General features: G+C 40.0%; 2 protein-coding genes across 2 annotated transcripts; one reads left to right on the top strand and one right to left on the bottom strand.

Annotated features, from left to right (window-relative positions):
• Nucleotides 1-27: 27 nt before the first annotated feature.
• Nucleotides 28-16,845, bottom strand: ddi2 (DNA-damage inducible protein 2). The gene is made up of 10 exons (XM_042507159.1): nt 16,733-16,845; nt 16,406-16,577; nt 13,426-13,555; nt 11,352-11,666; nt 11,126-11,252; nt 9,830-9,957; nt 9,242-9,370; nt 8,721-8,824; nt 8,374-8,566; nt 28-3,507 (listed from the first exon to the last, which is right to left on the bottom strand). The coding sequence occupies exons 2-10, from the start codon at nt 16,541-16,543 to the stop codon at nt 2,012-2,014; spliced, it is 2,760 nt and encodes a 919-aa protein (XP_042363093.1). The 5' UTR covers nt 16,544-16,577; nt 16,733-16,845; the 3' UTR covers nt 28-2,011.
• Nucleotides 16,846-22,091: 5,246 nt separating this feature from the next.
• Nucleotides 22,092-24,124, top strand: si:ch73-361p23.3 (tumor necrosis factor receptor superfamily member 4). Its single transcript, XM_042511099.1, has 7 exons — nt 22,092-22,207; nt 22,363-22,473; nt 22,655-22,789; nt 22,872-22,938; nt 23,049-23,362; nt 23,447-23,539; nt 23,768-24,124. Exons 1-7 carry the CDS (start codon nt 22,132-22,134, stop codon nt 23,848-23,850), a joined length of 879 nt encoding a protein of 292 aa, XP_042367033.1. The 5' UTR covers nt 22,092-22,131; the 3' UTR covers nt 23,851-24,124.

Raw genomic sequence — 24,124 nt, forward strand, 5'->3', positions numbered from 1 at the left:
GAAGTAAACAAAAATCACAACACAGTGTACAAATACTAGTTCCATTTTATTTGCAATTTAAAATTTCATACAAGATAAAAGTAGATAATTCAATCTGCCTGAACATTGTTGGTATATGACTCAAATAAAGCCATTAAAATCCTTGATATATGATGTGCGGACATGGCAATATTCTAAACAGATTATAAAATGAAAATGGGTGTTTTTAAGGTATGAACACACACTATGATGATTTGACACAAATTAAAAGGACTTTCTGAACAGGAGCTACAAACAAGTTTTTGTAATCTACACATGGCAAAGCTTTCAAAGTGTGGAGAATAACACATACAGTACAAGATACCTTCTGTAATACACATACTTAACCGAAAAATTCCATCAATGATCGTACGTCGACAAACACACTCATGGCTCACTTGATATTTCAGTGTGATAGCGGCCGTGGATACGGGGGCTTTCAGTTATCTGGAGAAAAGTTTTGTAAACTTGATCAATAATGATCAACTCTTCTAAACTGCAGCAGTGCCCACGATGTAGCTTTTCTTTTCTAAATCATAAAAATCCACATGTTGCATTATTCATCAGCAGATTGCTTCAGATATTAATGTTTGTGCTGAATGATCTAAAGCTCACCAGACAGTTATTCTTGAACAGGGAGTAGGAGTAATAACACTCCATTTAGATGCTTTTTCTTTTATTGATGCTCCACAACATAAACAACAAGTTTTATGACATATCAAAGGGAAAATTATAAAGAATCAATCATATGTTGGGCATTTCATGTGTCAACGCTGGACAACAAAACCAGAACAAAATCAATCTACCATACCAAATCTCTAAAAACCAATGAAATGGGTGGCCACCCAAAACATCTGCATGCAAACACACCTCACATATCTGCAATATCCAGAAAAGTATTACCAGTTGTCCTGTTTGTTCTTGGATATTCTGTACGACAAACCAAGAAACAGCATTTCCCTGTGTTCACACTTGCTCCCTGCAACGAAGGGACTGAGACATCTGGATCAGTAATGGTGCGTTTCCACCAGCAGGTTGGTTCAGTTCAGTTCAGTTTTTTGTGTTTCCATTGTGAAAAGTTGTGGATGGTACCTTTAGTACCTTTGGAACCGTCCCCATTTTTCGTCACCTCTCTGTTTGGGGTACCCAGCGCCCAGATCCGGTACTAAAAGGTGGAGCTAGAAACAATCAACCCTCTGTGCTGCTCCACTGTTCATACCATTACACATTTTTCATACATTAGAAAATTAACTACAGAATGATGTTTTGTAGCCTCTAGTAGCAGCTGTAGACTGAGAAAAAAAATTATTTCATTCATTGGGTCGACTGCCGGCCAATTTTTGAGTGGAACGTTTACTTGTAATGTTCGACTTGAATCCATCAACACACCTTCAATTTCAATAAGACTTTGACCACTCCGGCTGTTTTTTGTTGTCTCTTCTGGATGAGATACACTTTTAGTATTGAGTGGATCTTAACGTGTTCAAAAAAATTTATATTCATTGTGACCAGATTATGTAAACTGCATACTCTAATTCTCACTAAGAGAAAAAAAAATGTGTCAGAGCTTCGTTCTGGTGCACTAGGTCAGCACTAAACCGCCACTCGTGCCTAACAACAAGTCAATGCACATCCCTGCTCTTTTAAAATATCCCATTATGAGAGACTCTCACTGCAGCCTGCAGCCCCCTTCTGTGGACGATAAATGGGGTGTGGACTTCACTCTGTATCACAGGTGAACAAGGAAATACAGCGAGTGCTAATGGACGGCGCAGCAAGTGAGTGACAACAACCCCGCCCACATTTAAGAGTACTAGCTGTCTGCAGAAGAAAGACGACACAGATCTTGGGTCTAGGTACCTCTTCGTAGGTGTTACTTTTGGTTCCAAAGGTACTATACCAAAAGCCTTTGATGGAAACGCAGATTAAAAAGATATAAATAAGACAGATGCTGGGTTGGGAGGCTGGATGACTCGCATGACTAGTTATGAGTCTAGGTGGGCACAGTGATACTGCGGGCTAGAAGTGCCAGCAGAGCCAGCTCCACAACCCCATGGGCTTGTTCCAGTGCCTCCGCAGCCTCCCGGGCAGAAAACCCTGCTGCCTGGATTCTCTGGATGTGCTCAGCTGGAAATTGTTCTATAAAGGGATGTGGAGAAAGGAGAAGAGGGGCTGGAGGTGTGTGCTGGGGAGCCTGAGCAAGAGGAGGGGAAGAGGGGGAGGAGGTGCTCGTAACTTCCTCAGGTGAGCCCACTGCCATAGACAGAGGGCTGAGGACAGTGTGCTCAGTCTGGAGGCCGAGGGTGTCCGGGGTGTTGGTGCCAGAGGCTCGTCCATCTGCGACCCCTCTCCCCTGCTGCCCCTCTGGAGGTTCCCTGAACTCCAGGTCCCCTGCAGGATCCGGAGGAACCTCTGGCTCAGGCTGCAAACTGCTGATGTTATTTGCCTCATCTTGCCCACATCTATCCGCCCCTCTCTCCTCGGACCCATCTGGACACTGCGGCGGTACTTGTCCCTCCACAGTCTCTGCTGTATCCCTGCCCAGATGCTCATCCTGGCCAGAGAGCTCAGGCGCAAGACACTTTGATGGTCCCTCATCAGACACAGCAGCAGCATGGTTGGCTTTGGCATCGCTTGGTTCTGCACCAGCTGTGATGGCAGTAGAGTGGGCGTTTTCGGGCGTTGGGGTGCATGGCTCGGGGGCGTCTATTTCCTGTTTGAATGGATGTGAGGGGGAGCAGGAGGCGCTGCGGTTTTGGGACTGAGCATGGTTGTTGGACACCAGCAGCTCGTGAAGCTCCATCAGAGCGGCCGCCAGCGATGGGATGCCGTCGGAGCTGGAGCAGTGCTCTCCTTCGGGCTGGTCCCTCTCTGAGGACACCATGCCCTGGGAGGTGGTGGGGGAGTCCATTTCAACAGAGTCCGGTTGGTGAGGAGCATTCGGACAGGCTTCTGTGGCATCAGCGAGCTCAGACTCAGTCACCTCCTGCTCCATGGGTTGAGTGGGGGAAAGTTCCTCTGGTTGGGGGAGCGTGTTGCTGTTCGTCACCTCATCTGATTCAGCATCCCCCTCTGAGTGGGCGGGCTGTATCTCACCCTCGCTCTCATCCGGACACTGCGTTACTGTAGTCATTTCCGCAAGAGGGGTACATGTTTGAAGGACGTCTGTCGAGGAACTGGGGACAGGGGGCACTTTGGAGTTGCTATGGTCGGGCAGAGGGTGAGGATGGACCTGATCAGTTGTAGAACCAGCATCCTCAGCTGAGGATGAAGGTAAAGGAAGCTCCTGGAGGCCAGGTTGGTCCTGGCACAGCTCTGGTGCTGAGGCCTGCTCCATGGCGGCCGGGGCAGACTGAGAGCGATCCAGGGTTTGGGGCTGGCCAGAGGAGGGGCTTTGGGAAGGGGAGGTGGATGAGGACATTTGGTCTAAGGTTCTGGGTAATGTAAATGGTGGGGGCTGTGGTGAGGTAGTTTGTCCATCTGCAGTGTCTATTATAAGAGAAAATATAACTGGGAGTGAAACAATGATTGGAGCTCTCAGGGTCATTCAGGAATACTTCACCCCTCAAATGATCATATGTTTATCAATTATCTACCTCGTGTTAAGGCCTTTGCACAATGAGTCCATTTTTTTCGGATGCGTTTTTTAAAAATCTGCCATCCAATGTAAAAAGTTATGCAAAGAACCCTTGCACACTGAGTCTGATATGTTTCATCGCTCTACTTGTTGTAAAAACTCGCAATACAAGACCCGTTTGCTCTCTGGCTCTGCTGGAGGCACCTCACTGGCTGTCACCACTCTCTCCCTGCATCTTTCATTTGACATCCAAACTGCACTGGGACTGAGCCGTCCTCCTCCCTGCCTCTAGATTCTTGCTTTCTTTGTCTGTGTGTGGTCCACATCCACCTCCTCCTCCTCCTCATCATCATCATCATCATCATCCACCTGAATATCACTATCTGACCTGCTAAAATTTAGTCATCTGAGTTAGGAAAGGATACTTTGCGCCCCTCTCTCTTGTCGTGGATATGTCTGGTTCCCACATTTTCCTCCCTGATTCTTGGTCAAATAACTCACTAAAAGCTTTTGACGGATACAAAAAACTAAGGAAATCGAAACGGTGTCAGTGTGCAAGCATGATTGACACAACTTGAGGTAGTATTTATTTTTAATTTCGGACGAAAAAAAGACCGTGCAAATGCCTTTACCTTGAATTTGTGGAGAAATCTGCATGCCTCTGGAGAGCGATGAATCTATAAACTGAAGTCATAGAGGTCCATATTCAACAACAGCAAAACTATCAAAACAACGATTTACAAACTTTAACATAACTCGTGTATAATCCAAGTCTCATTTATCAAGTTATATGCTGAGTACTTTTCAAACAGATAGCCCTTTCTGACAGAGAACTGAAAGGAAATTTACCAATGTTTTCTTCAAATCCATTGATCAAAACAGTAATTTTACCTTGCTGAGCACAGGAGCTGCTGATCTGCCACATGGATGTGTAAAGAGAAATGGATCCAGCATTGGAGGAGAGGCACTGTTCTTTCCTTTTAAAGTGCCAGACATAAAATAACACCGATGATCGGCTGTTTCCCAATCATTGGGTCGGCCCTCGCAGCAACTACACGACAGACTTTCCCTATAGCCCTCTGCTAACTTGAATGGGGATAGAATGGATCAAATCCCAAAAGTGAAAGGAGTTATTTTTCAGGGGTTGTGACGCTCAAAAAATGTATCCACTGCTTTACATACGTCATTTTCATATAATTCTATGGGAAAAAGTCTTTTTGGGCCCAATGGCATCATATGACGGACGCCAGAGTTATAATCTGTTTGGCCACTAGGGAATTTGGCCCAGCTAGCTTCCTGTGGGCTTGATTATGTGACTACATGATGTTGTGTTATTTTGTGATTTTGGTGAATTCACACAAATCCTTTTAACACCAATCGATCAATGCAGCGGTAGACCGCAGCTCCCGTGTTCAGCAAGATAAAAATGACTGTTTTTTGTCAATGGATTCTGGCTTTGAAGAGAGCAGTGATTAGTTTTCCTGCCAATTCAGTTCCCTGTCATCAAGGCTTGTCTTTTTGGAAAGTACTGAGCACACAACTGGAGAAATGAGACTTGGATTAACCTGCACGAGTTACTTGAGTTGTTAACAGATGCTTTAAAATTGTTTTGCTGTTATTTAAAACAATTCCCATTTACTTTGACTCTACAAGAATTTGCTCTACTTTTGGATACTTTAGTAACAGGAGGTATGCGCGAAAAAATAATGTTTTCTCAACAAATTCAAAACCTAATTGATATACAAATGGTCATTTGGGGGAGTGGGGTTAAGTATACCTTTACTTTGGATAATATGCATTTAAGAAATAATAAGTAAGAATGCCCTTACTGTAACTATAGTAAATTTTTGAATACCTGCTGCACATAGTTTTTTACTCGTGCTACTTTTTCATCTTTTTATGTATTCAGAATAAATACATAGATAGAAACAAAAGAACAACATTGATTAACCAATCCAGCAGCAAAATAATAGCAAAATAAAAGACATAAATAGCAATGGACTTAGCACTGGCAATGGTCTTGTGAATTTGCAGTACCTGGTTGGTAGGGCCCTCTCCAGCTGTCTCCAAATGCATCAGTGCTGTCCTGCTCAGGGGTTAGGGCACACACCACACACATCATGCAAAGGGACGGAGAAAGTTAGCAGTCACACACAGAGCATGCACCAACCTATCAGCCTTTTCACACACACAGATGTGAAAAGTGTCATCCAAAAACAACTTGAGCCTACGTCCTAACAGAAAGGTCACAGTGCAATCACAAAACCTGTCACTGAACCTCAGAGAGCTCAGCTGACGTCACATGAGTAGGACACGCGATCAAAATCTCTTAACCACGATGATCAAAACTAGATATGATTCAACAGCTGACTGATGCCTCCTCTCTAGTGGAGGACACGTCTCGTTCCACAACATCGTGGCTGTACCACGGAGTCCCTCCTTTAACTCTACTGCTGCTGCTTTTTGTTTGAGTTCCACTGATCAATGTGCAGCCATTACCGGACATGACTGAATGATGGAAAGAATAACAAAGACTAAGTGCATCAATGGCAATAGTACAAATGTTAATGTAAGCCTTTAAAAAGCATTAAAGGGAAACACATGATTACGTTCTGACGCCCTTAAATGTTACAACAATAATCCAGCTGGTGTAGACAGCACCACTTTTTGATGACAATCAACTATGGACAGTTACTTTTATACATAACCTAAATAGCAGTGAGAGAAATGGATAAACTGCTCTATCACAGGATATGCCACATTATATCACAACATTGTTAGATATTGTGACATTATCCTTTTTCTGGAAAAGTCCGCTGAGACACTGTTAGTGCATAAAGTAACTGGAATGAAGGTCTTTATTAATCTAGTGAATTAAAGTGATTCTTAGCAGATTTTCAACCAAGTCTGTGTCACTGCAGTTTTGGGAGTGTGTGCATATTAATGCTGTTAAGGAATTCTGTGCCACCAGCAACCAGACTTCTTCGCCTATCTGCCAGCCAAAATCTGCCAGATGATGCAAAAATGACATGTTTTGTGTCATTCGGCAGTCTTTTTCTCATGGCACAAGTTGGGAGTTACTGGTCCTGCAGCAGGTGGGGAAGCAAAACGCTGTTTATCTGCATACACTCTTCATACCACTTTTTTCAGTGCAAGCCGTTTGACTGACAGCTGTGAAAACACAACCTCATCGAACATTACAAACAATCCCTCATAATGAGAGGACTCTCATAATTATGAGACCATCATCTCATCATCCCAGAGCAGAGGTCACCAACTTAATGTGCTAACTTTTTCGCACAGTTTGGAGCAGCTGTAAGCTGTAAAGTGAAACAAGTATCCATGGTAACGAAAGCAGCAAAAAAACAAAAAAGAGATGAAGAGGATAGCAGCGCGTCTTGTGTATCTCATTAAATGGATTGTTGTGGATTTTTGAAGTGGGGCTGTATGAGATACTTATGTGGTCAAGTCAATTTTATTTGTAAAGCCAATTATCACAAAACACGGTTTCCCTTTAGAGGGCTTTACAGCATACGACATCCCTCTGTCCTTAGACCCTCACATCGCCTAAGGAAAAACTCCCCTAAAAGAATCCCTTAAATGGGGGAAAAAATGGAAGTAAGCTCAGAAAGAGCGTCAGAGGATGATGAGGGATCCCTCTACCAGGACGGACAGACGTGCGTTAGATATCGTAAATAACAGCTCCATTACAATGTACAGTCAGTGTGTTACATAGATTACAGTAGCTGGTGGTCGGCGTGCTCCCGGTTTGCTTAAACACCCACACACCCCACAGGTGTACTTTACAGATTACAATTAAGAGATAAATTATTTCCAATGAAAAATGCAATACATTTCTGTAGTGTTGCTGTGATATCTTACTGATTTACTGTGTAACATAATCCTGCTCACAGAAAAAACCACCAACGTCTCTACTGGCACCAGATGCCCCTTTGAGTGAGTCTTTGTAGGTGGCTTCATGTGCTGTTCTCACACTCCTTCAGGATCCATCTGCACTGTTGGCTAACACAGAATCTGATGAAATGTTCAACAGTTCATGCTGAACTCACTGCAGTAAGAAACAGTCAGTGCTGTTGATTAGGCTCCATTAAGTGTTAATGAAGCCATCAGTGCTTCAGTGTTTCCTCCAAAGTACCTCTTGATATACAGCGGGTCTTTAAAAACACAGTAAATTATGACAGTAACACATCCAGAAAGGACAGCCAAAAACTAGGCGCAAGCACTCAGAAGACTGTTCTGTCTGCCAGCACGATGCTATCACAAAGAGACAAAGGTTGCTAATGCAGTGATTGCTCAACAACTACAGAAATGATCTTAAATGCATAATTATAATAATACATCTGGTTTTAACTGCCTTTCACACAACCCAGAAACAAGTCAATAACACACACACACACACACACACACACACACACACACACACACACACACAAAAAAAAAACCTCCTCTGAATCATAAGTGTTTCCCTTTAAGCCTAAAAAGCTCAACCCAAGCCCACAACTCATTTACCTTATTTTCTTTAATGCTTACATTTTCCCGACAGACATCTCAACTGCCTGACGTCGTCTTATTCTACAGCACATTTAATTTGCTGAGGTGATGACATGAAGTGATCATGTGGCTGAAAATTCAGATGACTGCATAAATGGGGTTGAGAGTAAGAAGCTGTAAGTGGCACATGCAGATGTGTTTCTAACTGAGCTCAAACAAGCCCAATGAAAAACAGGCTGAAGTGCAGATGGCAGACTGTTTCTTACCGCTCTCCTGTATAGACCTCTGAAGTGCCTCTGCCAGTTCTCTGTCAGCTATCTCATCTGGGCGGGCATCTTCACGCCCCTCTGCTCCGTATGCCAGTCGGGCACACTCTGGCAGCTCTGCCTCAGACAGGAAGCGAGTCTCGGTGCCCGTAGTGCCTATTAGAAGCACGCTCTTCTTCAGGTCGATCGAACACTAGAGGGAAAACAGGACAAATAAGGTAGATAGATAAGATATTATTCAGCTTTTCTGCATATTGAGAATACAAGGAAAAGAAAATGGAAACCTCAGGATTATTTAATTAACTCCAATACAGCGATACACTGATCAGATAAAAAGGGGCTCACACCTGATGTCTCTTCAGCATATCCAGGCCAAGCAGCATGTCCATTGGCTGGTCCTCCAAGATGGAGAAAGAACAGGGAAGGAAGTCCCCCTCGATCTGGACCTGAGCTACATGAACGCAACAAGACAACACAATTCAACACTGAGGCACACCAAACCGACACCAGAGAACTAGCAGCAACACTACTGAAGTCGCTCTGAACTACTACTACTAGATTTTGCATTCATCTATTGTTGTTTTTGCAGTGCATAATGGTATGAAGTCATTAGGTCAACCAGTTGACATATTGCCAGTATCATGATGTGAATTTTTCTAATCATATTAAAAATTATACCATTAATATCATGAACGATATGATATTGCACACCCTCTAACAGGAAGTGATTTAAAAAACATTCAGTAACCATTCAGCATGTTTTCAAACTGCAAGCAGCTTTTGTCTCACTGTAAGTAGGAAAAAAGCTTGTCTGACGCCACAATCGAGTGTTGCTCAAATAAAGTTCTACAAAAAAAACGATACTCACCCAAATGAACTCTGCCAATGATCTTCTGGGTGCCCACTCCCTTGGCGATCCCGGCCCAGCGACGGTCCACCAGCCGCATGATGTTACAGCGCTCAGCGCATGCTTGGCTCATGATGGTCATCTGGGCTCCTAAAAACAAGGAACAGCAGAGCTCTATAAATGCTTAATCCTAAACAAAAATCAAAATGGCCTGTGCAATGACGAGGGGAATATTATGTTTTTTTAAAACCAAATGGTACATTAAGTACATCATTGTTCTGTGCTCAAAGATGAGGTTACTCTTTCAGATCTTGGCTGAGTCATTCTGGTCTTGTGGTGATCAAAAGGGGAGTGAGATCATAGATAAGAGCGGCCGTTACTGATTATAATTTACAGTCATGCAGGCCAGTGTGAATCAGTGTTATTTCAGTTAAGTAGATGCACATACATTTGCTAATCATTAAACTAAATACACTGTTTTATATTTTATTTATCTGTAAAGCCACACACAAAACTGAAAGGACAATGTAGCACACCAACATTTTAAAACCATCCCTATTCAAGGCCAAACACCTACAACAAATGGGATCAGGATTTAATGCTCATTACCTGAGTCAACAAAAGCTTTCACAGGGTGCCCATTGACTTTGCAGTTAATGTAGAGCATAACCACCTGTCCAAAGCTTTCTGGGGCCTCCTCCATTGCAATGGTCATGTTTTCTTCCACGTTGTGCTGCCTGGAAATATGCACAAATCCAAAGAGAAGAGACTCGAATTTTTAAAAAGGATAAAAAAAAGCTTTGGTGAACAAGCGTATTTTTTTATTGTCCTAATGGTAGTTCTAAATAGTACGGTCAATTTCTTGAAAAACTCAAATATCATTATATTGAAAATTTTAGGGCTGGGTATTTGTACTCAACATATTAAAGGTACTGATCTCAGTAACCCTGCAGCAAGTTACAAAATCTAAACATCTCCAGTCAAACGTTAACTTCATTTAAACATTTGTACGCCAGGGGTCTGATCAGAGACTATCCACGCTCCCCTGCCTAGACCTTTCTCTGATTTGGAAAGTTTGTTTGTGTTTATTTTTATTATTCCCTGAGTTCCTGCCTTTGCCGAGTCAGTCAAAGCACTTTGAAAACAGCTGTTTTTAAAAGGTGCTATAAAATAAAGTTACTATTATTATTATTATTATTATTATTATTATTATCATTATTATTATACTAGATGCCACCCTATTCACCTTATGGGAACTGCATGAAGTAAGTTATTGGTATTGGTTTCCAGGGCTGTACCTGACTCAGAATTGTGTCATTTGAATTGGATTTGGCTATTCAACACAAAGTCTGAACAGGTCTCCACAGGATGCGCAGCGAGACAGCGGCGTTCACATCATATAGTAAACATGCTAACGGGGCTAACGACAGATCACGAATGCGCAATTTTTTTCCCTGACACTAGATATCAACAAAAGCCAGACCGTATCGTATTAACCTTATGGGAGCTGTAAATTCACCACTTCTTCACTTTACGGTGTGGTCTCCCTCTCTCTCCGTGCTCTTGACTGCATGTTGGCAACTGCAAAGAATAGCGCAGAAGTCAAGAGCACTCACTCCACAGCAAAATTTGGGGACCTAAAGATCCCCAAAAGTACACTGCCCAGAAAAAAACGGCTGCTCAACTTGAAGCAATCTCAGTCGACTGAGGGTCTGTCTCCAGCTTTTAAAGGGCAGCCCTATCAGCTTAACTTTAAGCATACACCCAGCCCTAAAATTATTACACCACGATATCTCATGACAGAAGTAAAACTGAGGGTGCACCATGCTGGAGACAAGGGGTATGAAGTGTTAGGTTATGAATATTCACAAGTGATCAACAAAATCTATGGTCTCTGCGCTGTACCTGATGTCCTCCTCAATCTTTGCCTGGGCATCCAAATCAAAAGGATCAGCAGTCAGGAGTCTGATCCTCTCTTGCTCTCTCCTGGCTCGATCCTGCTGTTGCTCCAGCAGCACTTTGGTGAAACGCTCTAAGGAAATAAGACAGTTACAATAACATGACTGTTTCAAATCTGAATACAATAAAAAGAAATCGTGTCATGCGACAATGAGCAGTTTTTTTGGTTTACCCAAGTCTCCGCTCAGCAGGGCCTCAGCAAGTGGCGGGTTTCGCTCCTTGAGGAGTGAAAGCTCGTGTGGATTGGATAATAGCATCTGCTGGAGTAAGGCGGGGTCATCCAGCCCCTGAGGAGAGGAGCCACGAAAGGCCATTGGCGTGGAAGATTGTGAGGCGCGCTGCGGCTGCTGAGGCTGCTGAGGCTGTGACTGTGACGGATGCTGCTGTGGAGACTGCTGCTGCTGCTGCGGCCTTATGGCACCACGTTGACTAGTTGAAGAAGAGGTGCCGGGGATTGTGATGGAACGAAAGTCGATATGTGGCAGACCTAAGGAGCACAAAGGATAAATGGAGAGAGGTTAGCATTTTGCATAAAAGCTCTGCTCACTTAAGAGATGATCCTTTGTCTTTTGTGCCTTTTCAGTAGTGTTGCCTTGTGTTCCTGGATATGTCACTTTGCTTTTCATAATCAACACATAACCTTCATTTACTTTCCTCATACTTTGGATGCCATATCTTGATCTTTTAACAAACGGCAAACCCCTCTATGATAAAAAAAAACAAAAGAAAAAACCTGCTTGTCACTAACTAGAACCCACAGCAGTAGGTAATACAGGTTGGGTGACTATGTGGATGTGAGACAACATTGGGCCTCATTCGTCAAAAATTTAGTTCTAAAAACTTACAAAAACTGTGACGTTCGCAATGTTTTATTTTTTAATTGTTCTTAGGTGAGAACAGAATTTACACACACAAAAGAGCACTTCAGCACATTTTGTGCTGACATTTTATGCAGAATAATGGGCTATTGTGTTTTATTCAATTCTACAGCTATAAAATATAGGTTTTATTTACATTCTTATTTTACAATATATGTTTTTTATAATTGGTTTCAGAATTTTAGAAAATGCACATAAGTTATGAAAATGGGAACCATGCTTTCTAATGACTGAACACACAAACATGCGGTTGGGTGGGACAAAAAGTGACGAAGCAGCGCTCCAATTAAGTTGTCACTAACTTAAAGAAATATTGTTTGAAGTCGTCCACTCTCACCTTGAATGACTTTATTTCGAACTAAATATTAAACATATAAACAAACAGACAAAAGTACAGTGCCCGAAAAGGAGTAGGTTGAAGTAAAACTTATATGTCCCCGGCCCTTTCTATTTTTTTTTTAACTTTTCACTCTTATTATTTCAACTAATTCCCAAATTTATTTAAAACTAGTGTATCGACAACCATCCCCAGTTTAAATTAAATAAATAAATAACTATTCCAGGTGTACATACAATCCAAAACTCTTTCTCTCCCACTCCCTGTCTCTCCCTAAATACACACACAGTACTCCTTGGACAGCGCTGCAGCGCTCATCTCTGTCCTCAGTCCTGATAGTTGTGCTAGTGTAATGCATAAAGTTTGCGGGTCTGGCTGTTGATGAACGCATATTTTTAACATCCCATGCGTCTTTTTAGTTATTTTATATCCACCCCAATGGTAATAAATATGGCAGCTTGTTTGGCATTCTCTTTCTCAGAAATACCTCCACTTCAGAGTTTTTGGGGTTTTTTTTCAGTCCGGTGCTCCGCTCTTTTTAGACTTTTGTTTCTCTCAGCTTTTCCTCAACAGTCTCCTTTTATGGGCATTTGCGGGGCGTTTATCTTTGCTACTGAGGATGAACAGGTATGCGCTGTGCGCTTAAGATTCATCATTCTAAGAAGGCAGCTGCGAACAATCCGGGGTTCAAACATATCATGATTCAGGCATACACTTTTTTTAGGACTTTTCTTGACAAATTTAAGAAAAACAAAAAACATAATAATATATTAGTGAATGAGGCCCATTGTGAATATCAGCAGCAGCGCTGATCTGACAGTGTAGGGAGCTGCTTCTGATATTCACAATGCTCAAAATATATGAAGTCAAAGTCAAGTCCCAACCCATCATCCATCTTCTTGTGGAAAAACATCAAACCACAGAATAATATTACACCATCAAAGAAATTGTATGGATCCATGTTCATTGGCATTTTAACTGAAATCTGACAATATATCTAAATTTTTATATAATTTAAAAACACGTGTTACCTGGGAAGGCTGGCTGAGTTGGTGGTGGCCTTCTGTCAGCTTGCCTGAGAACCACCACATCTCCATCCTTAACACCATAGTTCCCCAAGGCACGAGAAGGGTCTTTTAGGAGCTGTTCTACATATGTGATCTGTTAATGGAAAAAACACAAAAGTAAATTTACATCATCATACAAAATATTCACAGATTCTTGCTTCCGTTGTATTTGATGTGAATATTTGATTATAGAATATGTGTCTGAATATGATAAGCATGCCTCATTAGCTCAAACTGTACAGTTGTTACAAAAAAAGCTGCAGTTATTAGATGTCTCTTGCTTTTGTAAAGTCTACTTTTCTGTAAGAAAACCAGACTGAACTATGTGAAGTAGCTTCACCGCCTAGTCAATTCAGTGGTCCACCTGACTGCAATAGCTTCTGTACAACCAAGGTTATCATCTAGTAATTTTGAGTTTTTAGAATTGTTAAAAAAATCTTTGGGGTGTATTTTTTTTTACGATTTTTAGTTTTTGGGGTGTCTTATTTGTTTGTTCAGATTTTTCTGCATTGGGTACGTTTGCATTTAATATTTTAGTACTTTTTCCTGAATACACTTAATTTTCAATGCTGGACTTAACTTGTGAAAGAGTATTTTTGCAGTGTGGTATCAGTATTTTTACTAAAGTAAATAATCTGAATACTTCAGCAACCAGTGATTATAACACATTCCATTAATGCCAATATATTCAACTGACCAGAATAGTACTTGACTGACTCTGGTGATTTCAGCTTTTCAGCTCTATGTTATTTTGCCCCAATCCAACATAAACTACTGCTCTAAAAGCTTAAGTACTGTTGAATGTAAATCTGTCTGACAATGCCCCAATACAACCACAATAAGAAGCTTTGCTGGGGCAGTTTATTATTGCATGGCCACACTAAATTTGTTTAAGTTATTGTGTAATGTATTGTCTCTGACCATTAAAAAAAACATTGCTAGAGTCAGAGTAATAACGTCAAAGCGAGATCTTGAAAGGGTCACCCACACCTTTATTTCCAATGGATTATATTATTGCAACTGTCTCTCAAAACTGCAACTTTAACTTATTCAGACTGTAACTGCAAGGGTCCACTGGCTACCTGTCACTCAGAGTTGATTTTAAAATCTGCTGCTTGTGTACAAATCACTCTTTGGCTCAGCACCCACATATATCTTTGACATGCTCGTGACATATAAACCTTCAAGGACCCTCAGGACATCTGGGGCCGGCCTACTGACCGCCCCAAGAGTTAACATAACATGAAGCAGTGTTTCGTTATCATGCAGCACAGACGTGGAATAACCTCTCTTTTTGTACGCTGCCTACTCGACCCCAAACTTATTTTAAACTTGGTTTTAAATAATCATTTTTATCTTTGTACTTCTTGTCTGCACTTTTGCTACTTTGAATGTTGATTTTTATTTTTTTGAAAAAGTAAACATTTACTTTTTAGTTTGCTATTTCATTGTAAATCTGTAGCCTTTATTATGTTTTATATTTTATTATGCTGTTAAGTACTTGAATTACCCTGTTCTGTGAAATGAGCTATACAAATAAAACTGCCTTGCCTTACTGAACATGAGTTAACTGTAATTTGAACAAGAAATCTGATAGCTCCACTTCCACAACAAACGTAAAAGCTCAATTTACTCATTGACGTTACAGGAAGGGTATTTACACACTCTGTAACGTATCATTGTTCTGAGTCAAACTGGGTGCAGTTTGTTCAGAGTTATGTTGACATGTTTTTGAGACCATCATTTTATCTGTCAAGAAGATAACATGCCGTTCTTATCTTGACTGAACATGAGAAAGCTGTTAAATAATGTTACTGGAGCACCAGGCATAACAACTTTAGTCAATTCATTTTTTTAAAAATATGCGTGTTGCCTTCTTGACACTTAAAATGTTGAACTCAAAAACATGTCAACATAACTCTGAACAATCTGCACCTGACATTACATTTTAAAGCACATATTAAAATAATATTATCGTGCATCCCAAATTTCTTTTTAAATACTTTCAGAATTCCAAAAAACTCTTTAAAAAGGGTTTAAAGAGTTGACTAGATTTTAAACTTAACAGTTTTTGAATATTTTTCATCAGTATTGTACCAAATTTTATTAAAAACTTCAAACAATAACCCATTTTTTCATTTCTTACCCTTATGGTACAGTTTCCCTTTTAGGTAACATACCCAAGAGTGTACCCCACATAAAGATATAAAACGTTTTTAATTTCTTTAAATTAAGTCTCCGTTCGTTGTGTTTCAGAGAGGAGAGTGTGGTGTTAAAGAGGGGAGGCACTTCAGACATTTTTTAAGGACTGGGGAGGAAGTTATAGCTTATATCTTTATTTGACTTATGAGAGGGACATTCAACTTTAAATGGCCGTATTTTGTATTTATTTCTTTTACCCTCAGGGGCCCCTCAAAGCTGCCAGTGGGTCTAAAAATACAGTTTTATTTAAAAATCTCCAAAATCACACTGTTCATCACAACAGTTTATTATGGTTATTTATATTGCCCATGCACTTTCGCCACTCACAGTGAGGATCAGGACAATAATATTTGCGGCTCCAAGAAGGGTCAGTATACAAATATATATATTAAAAACGGAGTTACACCCCAGCCCCCCTCCTACTCTGGTAAATAAAATACTCGTGGTTAACTTTGTGAAACGGTTAACCGTTATCATTAGCCTCTTTTAACTAGTCTGACAACAGTTAGCTCCATTAATTTGTCTTTAGCTTGACTCCCCGCTGTGTTAAGGCCATCCGCTGATGCGGACTGTCTGTAGCCATTAATAACTGTTAAGGACATGAGGCGACTCAATTTTTCTGTTGTCCATAAACGAAGTTTCGCAACAGCCCGACCATCAAAAGTCCGATTCATGCTAGCGAGTTAGCTAGCTAGCTGTTAGCCACGTTAGCTCTCTGGCCACAGATAGCCTTGGGTCTTACCTGGATTTCCCCGGCTGGGATTCCTGATTCCAGTTCACAAAGTGCTACAAAGTCTCTCAGCTCCAGCTCCGGGGACACATCGAGGGCGAAGGTGGTTTCTGGGCGATCCCTCGGCGCGCAGAAAACGGTGACCAGCATCGCTTTTTCGGGGCAGGATCAGAAGACGAACCCGCTGCAACAGAATGCGGTTAGTGTGTTTCCTTGTTTCACTCAGGAAAACCTAAGTGTTGTTTGGATTTTAGCCAGTTTTAAGACGTGTTTCAGTACAAAAAGCGTCAAAGGTGGAAGTAATATTAAACCGAAAGACAGAGACTGCCTTGCACTTACTGGGTAAAATTCCTGATTTGACAGTTTCTCTTTTAACAACTAAACAACATCGAGTATTGCTCAGAAGTGCCGCATTTCATCCAGCTTGTTTTTCGACATGTCGCATAACAGAAATTGCAGTCGTGAGTAGTTTCTTCTTCTAGTCTTAAAATACTGCAAACCACAGTCATATTACCACCTACTGGAGACTTTTAGAGTTACACACATTCAGGACAAGGCATAAAGAAACTTGGAATAATTATTAGGCCTGCACAAGCAATAATTTGTCCCACTGCGTGTAGACGCTGTAAAAAAAACAGTATTTATAATAGGCCTATGTTCTGAGTGTTGTGTTTTTTTTTTACTTCATGAAACAAAATAGTCATGGTATAAGTCATATGTTTATCAAAACAAAATCACATAAAAAGTCATAGCACAGGACAGCAACCAAAATGAAAAAAGAAAGTCACAACATAGTATGGTGAACGAAATAGCATAAAAAAGTTCAAAATTTAGAGTATCGTATGTCTTCCAAAAAAGCATACAAAAATTATAGATCAGTATGTCGAATTAAAAATAATACTTATACATCTTTAGAAATAGCATTTAAAAAGGTCCTTATAAAAGATGTTGCAAAAAAATGCAGTCAAAAAGCTGCTACAGTGGCCTTCGAGGAGGAAACAGTTGATGCTGTTACTTGGAATTTGCATTTTATCTCACTGACAGCAAACCAAACCAAAGTTTATCTGTGCGTCACCATTTTGGAGGTAAAGGAGAGATTACAGAAATACACATTTTAAAAAGACTTACTGAAAATCCCACAGTCACCAATACTTTCTTTTCTAGTGAGCATGAAACCTCTGCTGCATACAGCTTTCAGCACTAAACAGCCAAATGGTGACACATTTTGAGTGCAACAGCAAAGAAACGATATTGCAGTCAAAACGTTTTCACATTGAGGTCGTTCAACAAACCAAGCTTGGTTTCCCTCCCCTGAGTTTAAGGTTTTCGGATGACAGCATTTTTGTCCAATTATTGTAAAGCACTATGCTGATTCAACAAATCTAAAATGACTGTAGTTTGATACAACTGTAATACACTTGTAAAATAAAATCCTCTATAAAGCAACATACTTTTTAAGTAATAACAAAATACACTGAAATTTAAAGGACTTTTATATTCTTTAAGGGCTTTTGTTATCTCACTGTATGCAGTTATGGGTATGGAGTTAAATATATATTTCAGTTGATGATATCTGAGGACCAGAACTGAATGTAAACTGTATTTATAATTCACGGTTGTGTGTCTTTTAGCCATAAGTGGACCCATTTATTTAAGAACTTGGAATATCAAATCTGAATGACATAGACACCAATTAGTTTTTTTCTCTGTCTGTATATCTATGTGCAGTATTTATTTTGTGCCACCTGCTACTTTTTATGCTGTCTTTTTATTATTTATTACATATGTGAACATGTGTGTGTGAGCGTGTGTATCGTACTGCACGCCAGACTTTGTTGTACAATTAGGTTCAATGACAATAAAGCTTGTCTATTCTATTCTATTCTTACTCACCACGCTGACACACAAAATGTTCAGTTTTAATTTCTGTGTAACCTCAACGTCAGGGTGCAGTCCCATTATCTACAGAATTAGTGTTCTGTGCATCGGACATGAGGAAAAAGATTACACAAGCCAGCACATGTATTATCCTCGCAGTCTCATGTATTTGTGTGTCCACAGAAACAACATTCATTCCATGTTCATTTTATCTTACTGCAAAATTATGAGAATGTCAAAACTATATGTTCATGTGAGAGCATAAAGTAGAATTTATGTTAAAGCCCCTATACACCAACACAGTGTGTTGTCTGATTAGCCCCATCCTGAGGAACATGTGGGCGTGTATAGAATCTGCTTGGTTGGCATCTCCTTCACTCTCCAGTCTGAGTTGTTGCACCTGTTAGGGTGGGACCATTTACTCTTTTATCATCCTTATTAGTCCACAGAGTCTGGTGACACTAACGTCACACCACGATTAGATGGGTTGTCCTGATCACAGGAATAACAGATGTGAGATCCATCATGTGTAAACTTGTGCTACAATGGAAGTTCGCCAAAATTGACCAACAACAAAGGAAGTGTGTTTCGACACTACAGAAACAGTATTTAAAGGGGCAGTTCATCCCCAAATTAAAAATTACATATTTTGGCCACTTGTCAGTCTAGATTGTTTTTGTGTGAGTTGCAGAGTGTTGGCGATATTGGCCATGAAGATGTTTGCCTTCTCTTGAATACAATGAAACTAAATGGCACTTGGGTTGTGGTGCTCAAAAGCACCAAAGATTATATTTTAAAAACTCAACAGCAAAGTCTCCAAAGCCAAAAATCATGTCCTGGTTACCCAAGATAATCCACAGACATTCTTGTGAGCAGTTTTATTAAGGCACTATTTTCTGTCCAACCACCAACTGTATCGCCATGCAGAAGGAAGCGTGCATCTACTGCTAGCTCACCTAGCACCACCGAGCTACTTAATGTTTCAGCTCAGCTGAGAAGGATACCATTAATGTTTACATCTCCCGTTGTCACGAGCATGACCCTCTCAACCATAGGTGGATGCATGCTCTCTTCTGCATGGCGATACAGTTGCCAAGTGTTATTTGGATAAAACATTTCCTGTAAGAATCTGCTCACAACAAGATCTGTGGATACTTTTGAGTAATAAGGTCATGATTTCTGAAAAGAGACATTGCTGTTAAGATTTTCAAATATATATATTTTTGGCACTTTGAGCACCACAAGCCGAGGGCCATCTAGTTCCATTATATTGGAGAGAAGGCAAACATCTTAACAGCTGATATCGCCAACATTCGGCAGCTCACACCAAAACAATCTAGTCTCATAAATAACACTGCAGGGTTGTTTTTTGTAATTTGGGGTGAACTGTCCCTTTAAGCAGTAGTAGTGGTAGTATTTAAAGTTTGCTTCCCCGACATGCTATGAAACTTGGAGTTTGTTACACTCCCCTGCACTTAGAGGCCTGATTTAAACCTTCTATGATGTCAGACAGAAACAAACAATGGGCTTTTCTGATAATAAACATCTTTGCAAATGTAAGAACAGAATACAGAAGTTCACTTTGAGCTTTGGCCATCAAATTAAAACTCGTATCAATGAGTTTATGTTAACATTGCTTCAGATTTACAACAAATATGAAATATGAATATATTGAGAATTTTGGGATACTGATATTAAAATGTTTTTTGTAATTTGTCTGAGAGATAGCCTGCTGAGCAGAGATGTGTTTTCAGCATCCTTTTTCAGAAGCAAGCCAACATTTGTGTGGTTGTATCTTGCAGGCTGATCTAGCGTATGCGGTTCTTTCCATTTGCTCTTTGAGTCTGTATGCAAAGTCACGATGTCATGATCTTACTGGCAAAAAAACATTAAGCTGCATAGTTTCCGATAGTTAAACCGCAGACCTCGTACCTATTTTCCAATTAGTCCTGAAATAACAAAAAAACCCAGAAAAAGGTTCATAAACATGCATATCTCTAAGACTTGTTTTTATTACAGATGATAATTTGTTTCCTAAAAAAAAAAATATAATGGAGCAAGCTACTCTTGCACAGATGGAAACTGATTATCACTTTTAAGTTTGATGTCTGTTGATATAATAAATAAAGTCCATCATCAAAATATATGTTTTGGTTAAAAGCTGAGTTGGAAATGTAAAGGCTTTCACTGAATGTGTAACAGGTACCAGCGAGAAATGCAGAAAAGTCGAATAAAACAGCATCTTAGAAATCCACAAACCATTCATCATGGAGAGGCTTTCAGCAGCAATGCTATTTTGTTACTAAAATGTCGCGCATGTAAAATGTTTTTTTCTAATTTCAAGATTATTTTGTAGTAACAAACACAACTTTGCAATTTATTGTAATTTACAATGACATATATTGTTTAAAACATTTTGAAATCACAAAATTGTAAATAACAACAATAAAAATGTGAAGTGATTAAGTCCACTCTTGACCTTTGGAAACAGCAGAATGACAAATGAAAAGAGATTTTAAGTTTGTAAAAACTGATTTGAGATTTTCTTCATGATTTAAAAATCCAAATGCTGTGTTCATATAGTTCATATAGAACCGTATAATTAGGCTGACAGAGAATACTGGCAATGGTAAAGTTAGACGCCATTGCTGTACAACGTTTAAATATTTTCACTTTTTGCCGTCTTTGCCGGTGAAATAATTTTCAACCGGATGTTACATAGCTCCTTGACACCAGGGGCTCAAAATGTTTTGTCGAGGCTGAACGCACCCCAGGCAAAAACAAGGGAAGTCTAGACAATTACTGGAGATTACTTGAAAAAAATACATAAAATAAAATAACATAAAATAAGGAGGATAAATAATTTTATTTTTCATTTTATATTCCGTTCTTTTTAAACGATACGGCATCACCATCACAACATACTGTCACGCATGTTGCGTTTTAAATGTCCTGCACCTGTCCTGGTGCCTTGTGAATGCAGCATATGGCCTAGTCCACACACACACACACACACAGGTATTTTTGACAACAGTGTTTTTCTCCTTTCTCTTCAAAAAATCTCAGTCCAAAACAAAATGCAAAAACACAATGTAAGCACTTGCAAAAGCATGCCAAACCAACAGGCAGTCACAAAACCCTGATACCTCTCTTCTTCCATATAGTGGAGGACTAACTGTACATTTAACATGTTAGAGCCAGCGCTTACTTGTCCACATTCACATTGCACAGAATGTTGCGCTCTAATAACGATGCGCTCTGATGTTGTTTTCAGTCTTCTCGTGAACACAAAAAACAAAGTTCTGAAAATCTTCATCCTGGATGGAGTTTTAAGAAAATGTTCATTTTCAGTGTCTAAAATTGTAGTTTGCGTGTGGGAAAGCTGTTGTGTAGTGGTGGGTATATGCAGGTATATGGGGTATAGCCTACCCACCACTTTTTCTGCCTGTTTACAGTATAATTGAATACCCATGTCTGTGCTGTGTGGACCACACCTCAGGCAGCATACAGAATGATGTATGAGTGCTAACTAGCAAACTGTAACTTATCATTATCCCTGTTATTTTGTCATATATTCATGCTTTTTTAAATTCTCATTGCAAAGTATAATAAGCAAGGCATTAGAATACATTGTAATTTTGGGCTAATTTATGTCCTCACTTCTATTTATAACATCAAACCTTAAATGTTTCCATCCGAAGAAAAGGTTACGGTTGTCTCAGTCAATGAGTGATTATCTCAAAAACACGTGGGCTTTTCATGTCTTTATAACGTGGTGATCCCTTGTGTGAGGTGTCTGACTCTGTGGTGTTTCACAAAGGAAACGCTCAGAGGCACCTGGCGGCACTGAAGCATTGAACATGGTTCTGCTCAAAGTGCTTGTATTCACTTTAACTTTTAATGAATTAATTGTTGATTTGGATGCTTGCCCACCAGGTAAAGTATGGCTTTCTTGTACTACACTGTAATTTTCCTCCTCATTCTGTAGAATGCCGTAGAATATACTAACTATGGTATACTAACTATACTACTACGGTTTTCACTTTACAACATCCTCTTATTCTTTGTGTGCTTTTGAACTTGAAACCAAGGTCAAAGAGTAGCACGTGACAGGACAAATTGTGAAGCTTGTCCCAATGGATATTATTCTGCTGAAGAGAATCACACCCAACACTGCAAACCATGCACAAAGTGCAGTGGCAGTAAGTGTTTAAGTTTGGTTTGATGCATTTTTACAGAAAATACATGGATACTTTGAGCAATAGCTGATTAACCTACATGTTATTTTATACACCAACATAATTACTGATAAATCTGTTAATACAGCCAAAATACGTGGCTGGTTTTTAATTCTCATGTTTGTTTGGTTTTTTTTTGTCGTAGAATATGGAAGTGATGTGAAAGAAAACTGCACCAATGTGACAAACACAAAGTGTCAGTGCCGTGGAGAATTTCTTCCCTCAGAGAGGGATTCTTCCACTTGCAAATGTAGCATTGGATTTGGATTCAGCCCTGGAGGTACAGAAAAGAATCACAAAACACAGCATACATTTTGTTAAAGAAAATGTCTTTGCAGTGAATAATTGTTTTTCTTTTCCAGAGTGTAAAAAATGTGAAGATGGATATTTCAACACACAACTGAACTCGCCCTGTCGAAAATGGACAGAGTATGTACTGTTACGATTTTTTAAAAGATCTGTACAATCATCCTATAAAAATGTAATCTCAACAATGTCTAGAGTACCTGTCGTTTACAGTTTTTTATCTTTCATTCTAGATGTAAATCAGGAGTGAAAACTCGTGGAAGTAGCACATCAGATGTCACCTGTAATCTAGATTCAACAAGTAACCTTTCTATCACTACAACCCCGACGTCAAGCAAAATTATTTCTATAATCACACGCTTAACAACCACCAACACCACCATCAACACAGCTGCTCGAGTTCCCACAGCAAGCAAAGTGCAGCCTCCCAGCGTAACATCCCACCATCCAACCACCACCACCACAGCTGCTCGAACACCCAGAGTGCCCTCAATGGGGAAAGGGCAGCCTTCCCCCACACCAGACACGGGAACCTACAGTGGTCCAGGTAGAACATTTGCTGCTATCCTTTTATGACTTAGCCTCATAGTAAATAATATTAAGTAACCTGCGGCTCGGTTGTCTTGTTCAGGTATGACCCTCCTCATATTTGGAATTATTGGACTGCTTCTACTGACCGTTGTGATCTGCAAGTTCCACATTACTCCTCAACCAGCAGAACAAAGTATGTTGCAAGATTTAAAGTGAAGTGATTCTGCTTGTAAAGGAATAGTACAATGTACCCTTTATATTTGGTTTCTTGCTGAGAGTTTTAAGAGAACATTAATAGCCCACTGCTCTCACAGCAGAGCAATATTTAATTTAGACTTTAGATCAAAATGCTTATTAGTTTGAGTCACATTTTAGTCCTTCATATGTTTAGTCAATGAAAACTCTAAATGTTTGTTTTCAGAAAATGACTCATTGTGTCGAAGGCCAGTTGAGGAAAGCGGCGACAGCATCCAGTCTCCTCTCAAACTGAATCCAGAGGAGTAATGAGGTGAAACGTTCCTCAGCATGAAACTGTCGACTAAGACTGTGAATTTTTAGATCAGAATATCCGTATATGAATAACTTCACACTTATCACTTATGTTTTCCTTTTAGTGTTGGTTTTACATTAGAAAACACATCAGAAAAAAGACCTTTTACTGTATCTGTATTATAGCAGGTGTATTCACAGTCTATCGTCAATATTTGACTTTTGTTTGTTCTGTTGCAATAGAATACAGGGCAAATAATGTGAAAGATTTGTTTTAAATCATACCTCA

Source organism: Plectropomus leopardus, chromosome 2, assembly GCF_008729295.1.
Source record: "Plectropomus leopardus isolate mb chromosome 2, YSFRI_Pleo_2.0, whole genome shotgun sequence".
Classification (NCBI taxonomy): domain Eukaryota; kingdom Metazoa; phylum Chordata; class Actinopteri; order Perciformes; family Serranidae; genus Plectropomus; species Plectropomus leopardus.

What these genes read in the sequence shown, in the direction of transcription:
- ddi2 (XM_042507159.1), bottom strand. Translation starts at nt 16,543, where the DNA reads ATGCTGGTCACCGTTTTCTGCGCGCCGAGGGATCGCCCAGAAACCACC. An exon ending in AAGATTGAGGAGGACATCAG is followed by an intron (nt 9,958 to 11,125) that starts GTACAGCGCAGA and finishes GCATATTTCCAG; the next exon opens with GCAGCACAACGTGGAAGAAA. An exon ending in CATTGGCAGAGTTCATTTGG is followed by an intron (nt 8,825 to 9,241) that starts GTGAGTATCGTT and finishes GCGTTCATGTAG; the next exon opens with CTCAGGTCCAGATCGAGGGG.
- si:ch73-361p23.3 (XM_042511099.1), top strand. Translation starts at nt 22,132, where the DNA reads ATGGTTCTGCTCAAAGTGCTTGTATTCACTTTAACTTTTAATGAATTA. An exon ending in ATGCACAAAGTGCAGTGGCA is followed by an intron (nt 22,474 to 22,654) that starts GTAAGTGTTTAA and finishes TTTTTGTCGTAG; the next exon opens with AATATGGAAGTGATGTGAAA. An exon ending in ATTTGGATTCAGCCCTGGAG is followed by an intron (nt 22,790 to 22,871) that starts GTACAGAAAAGA and finishes TTTCTTTTCCAG; the next exon opens with AGTGTAAAAAATGTGAAGAT.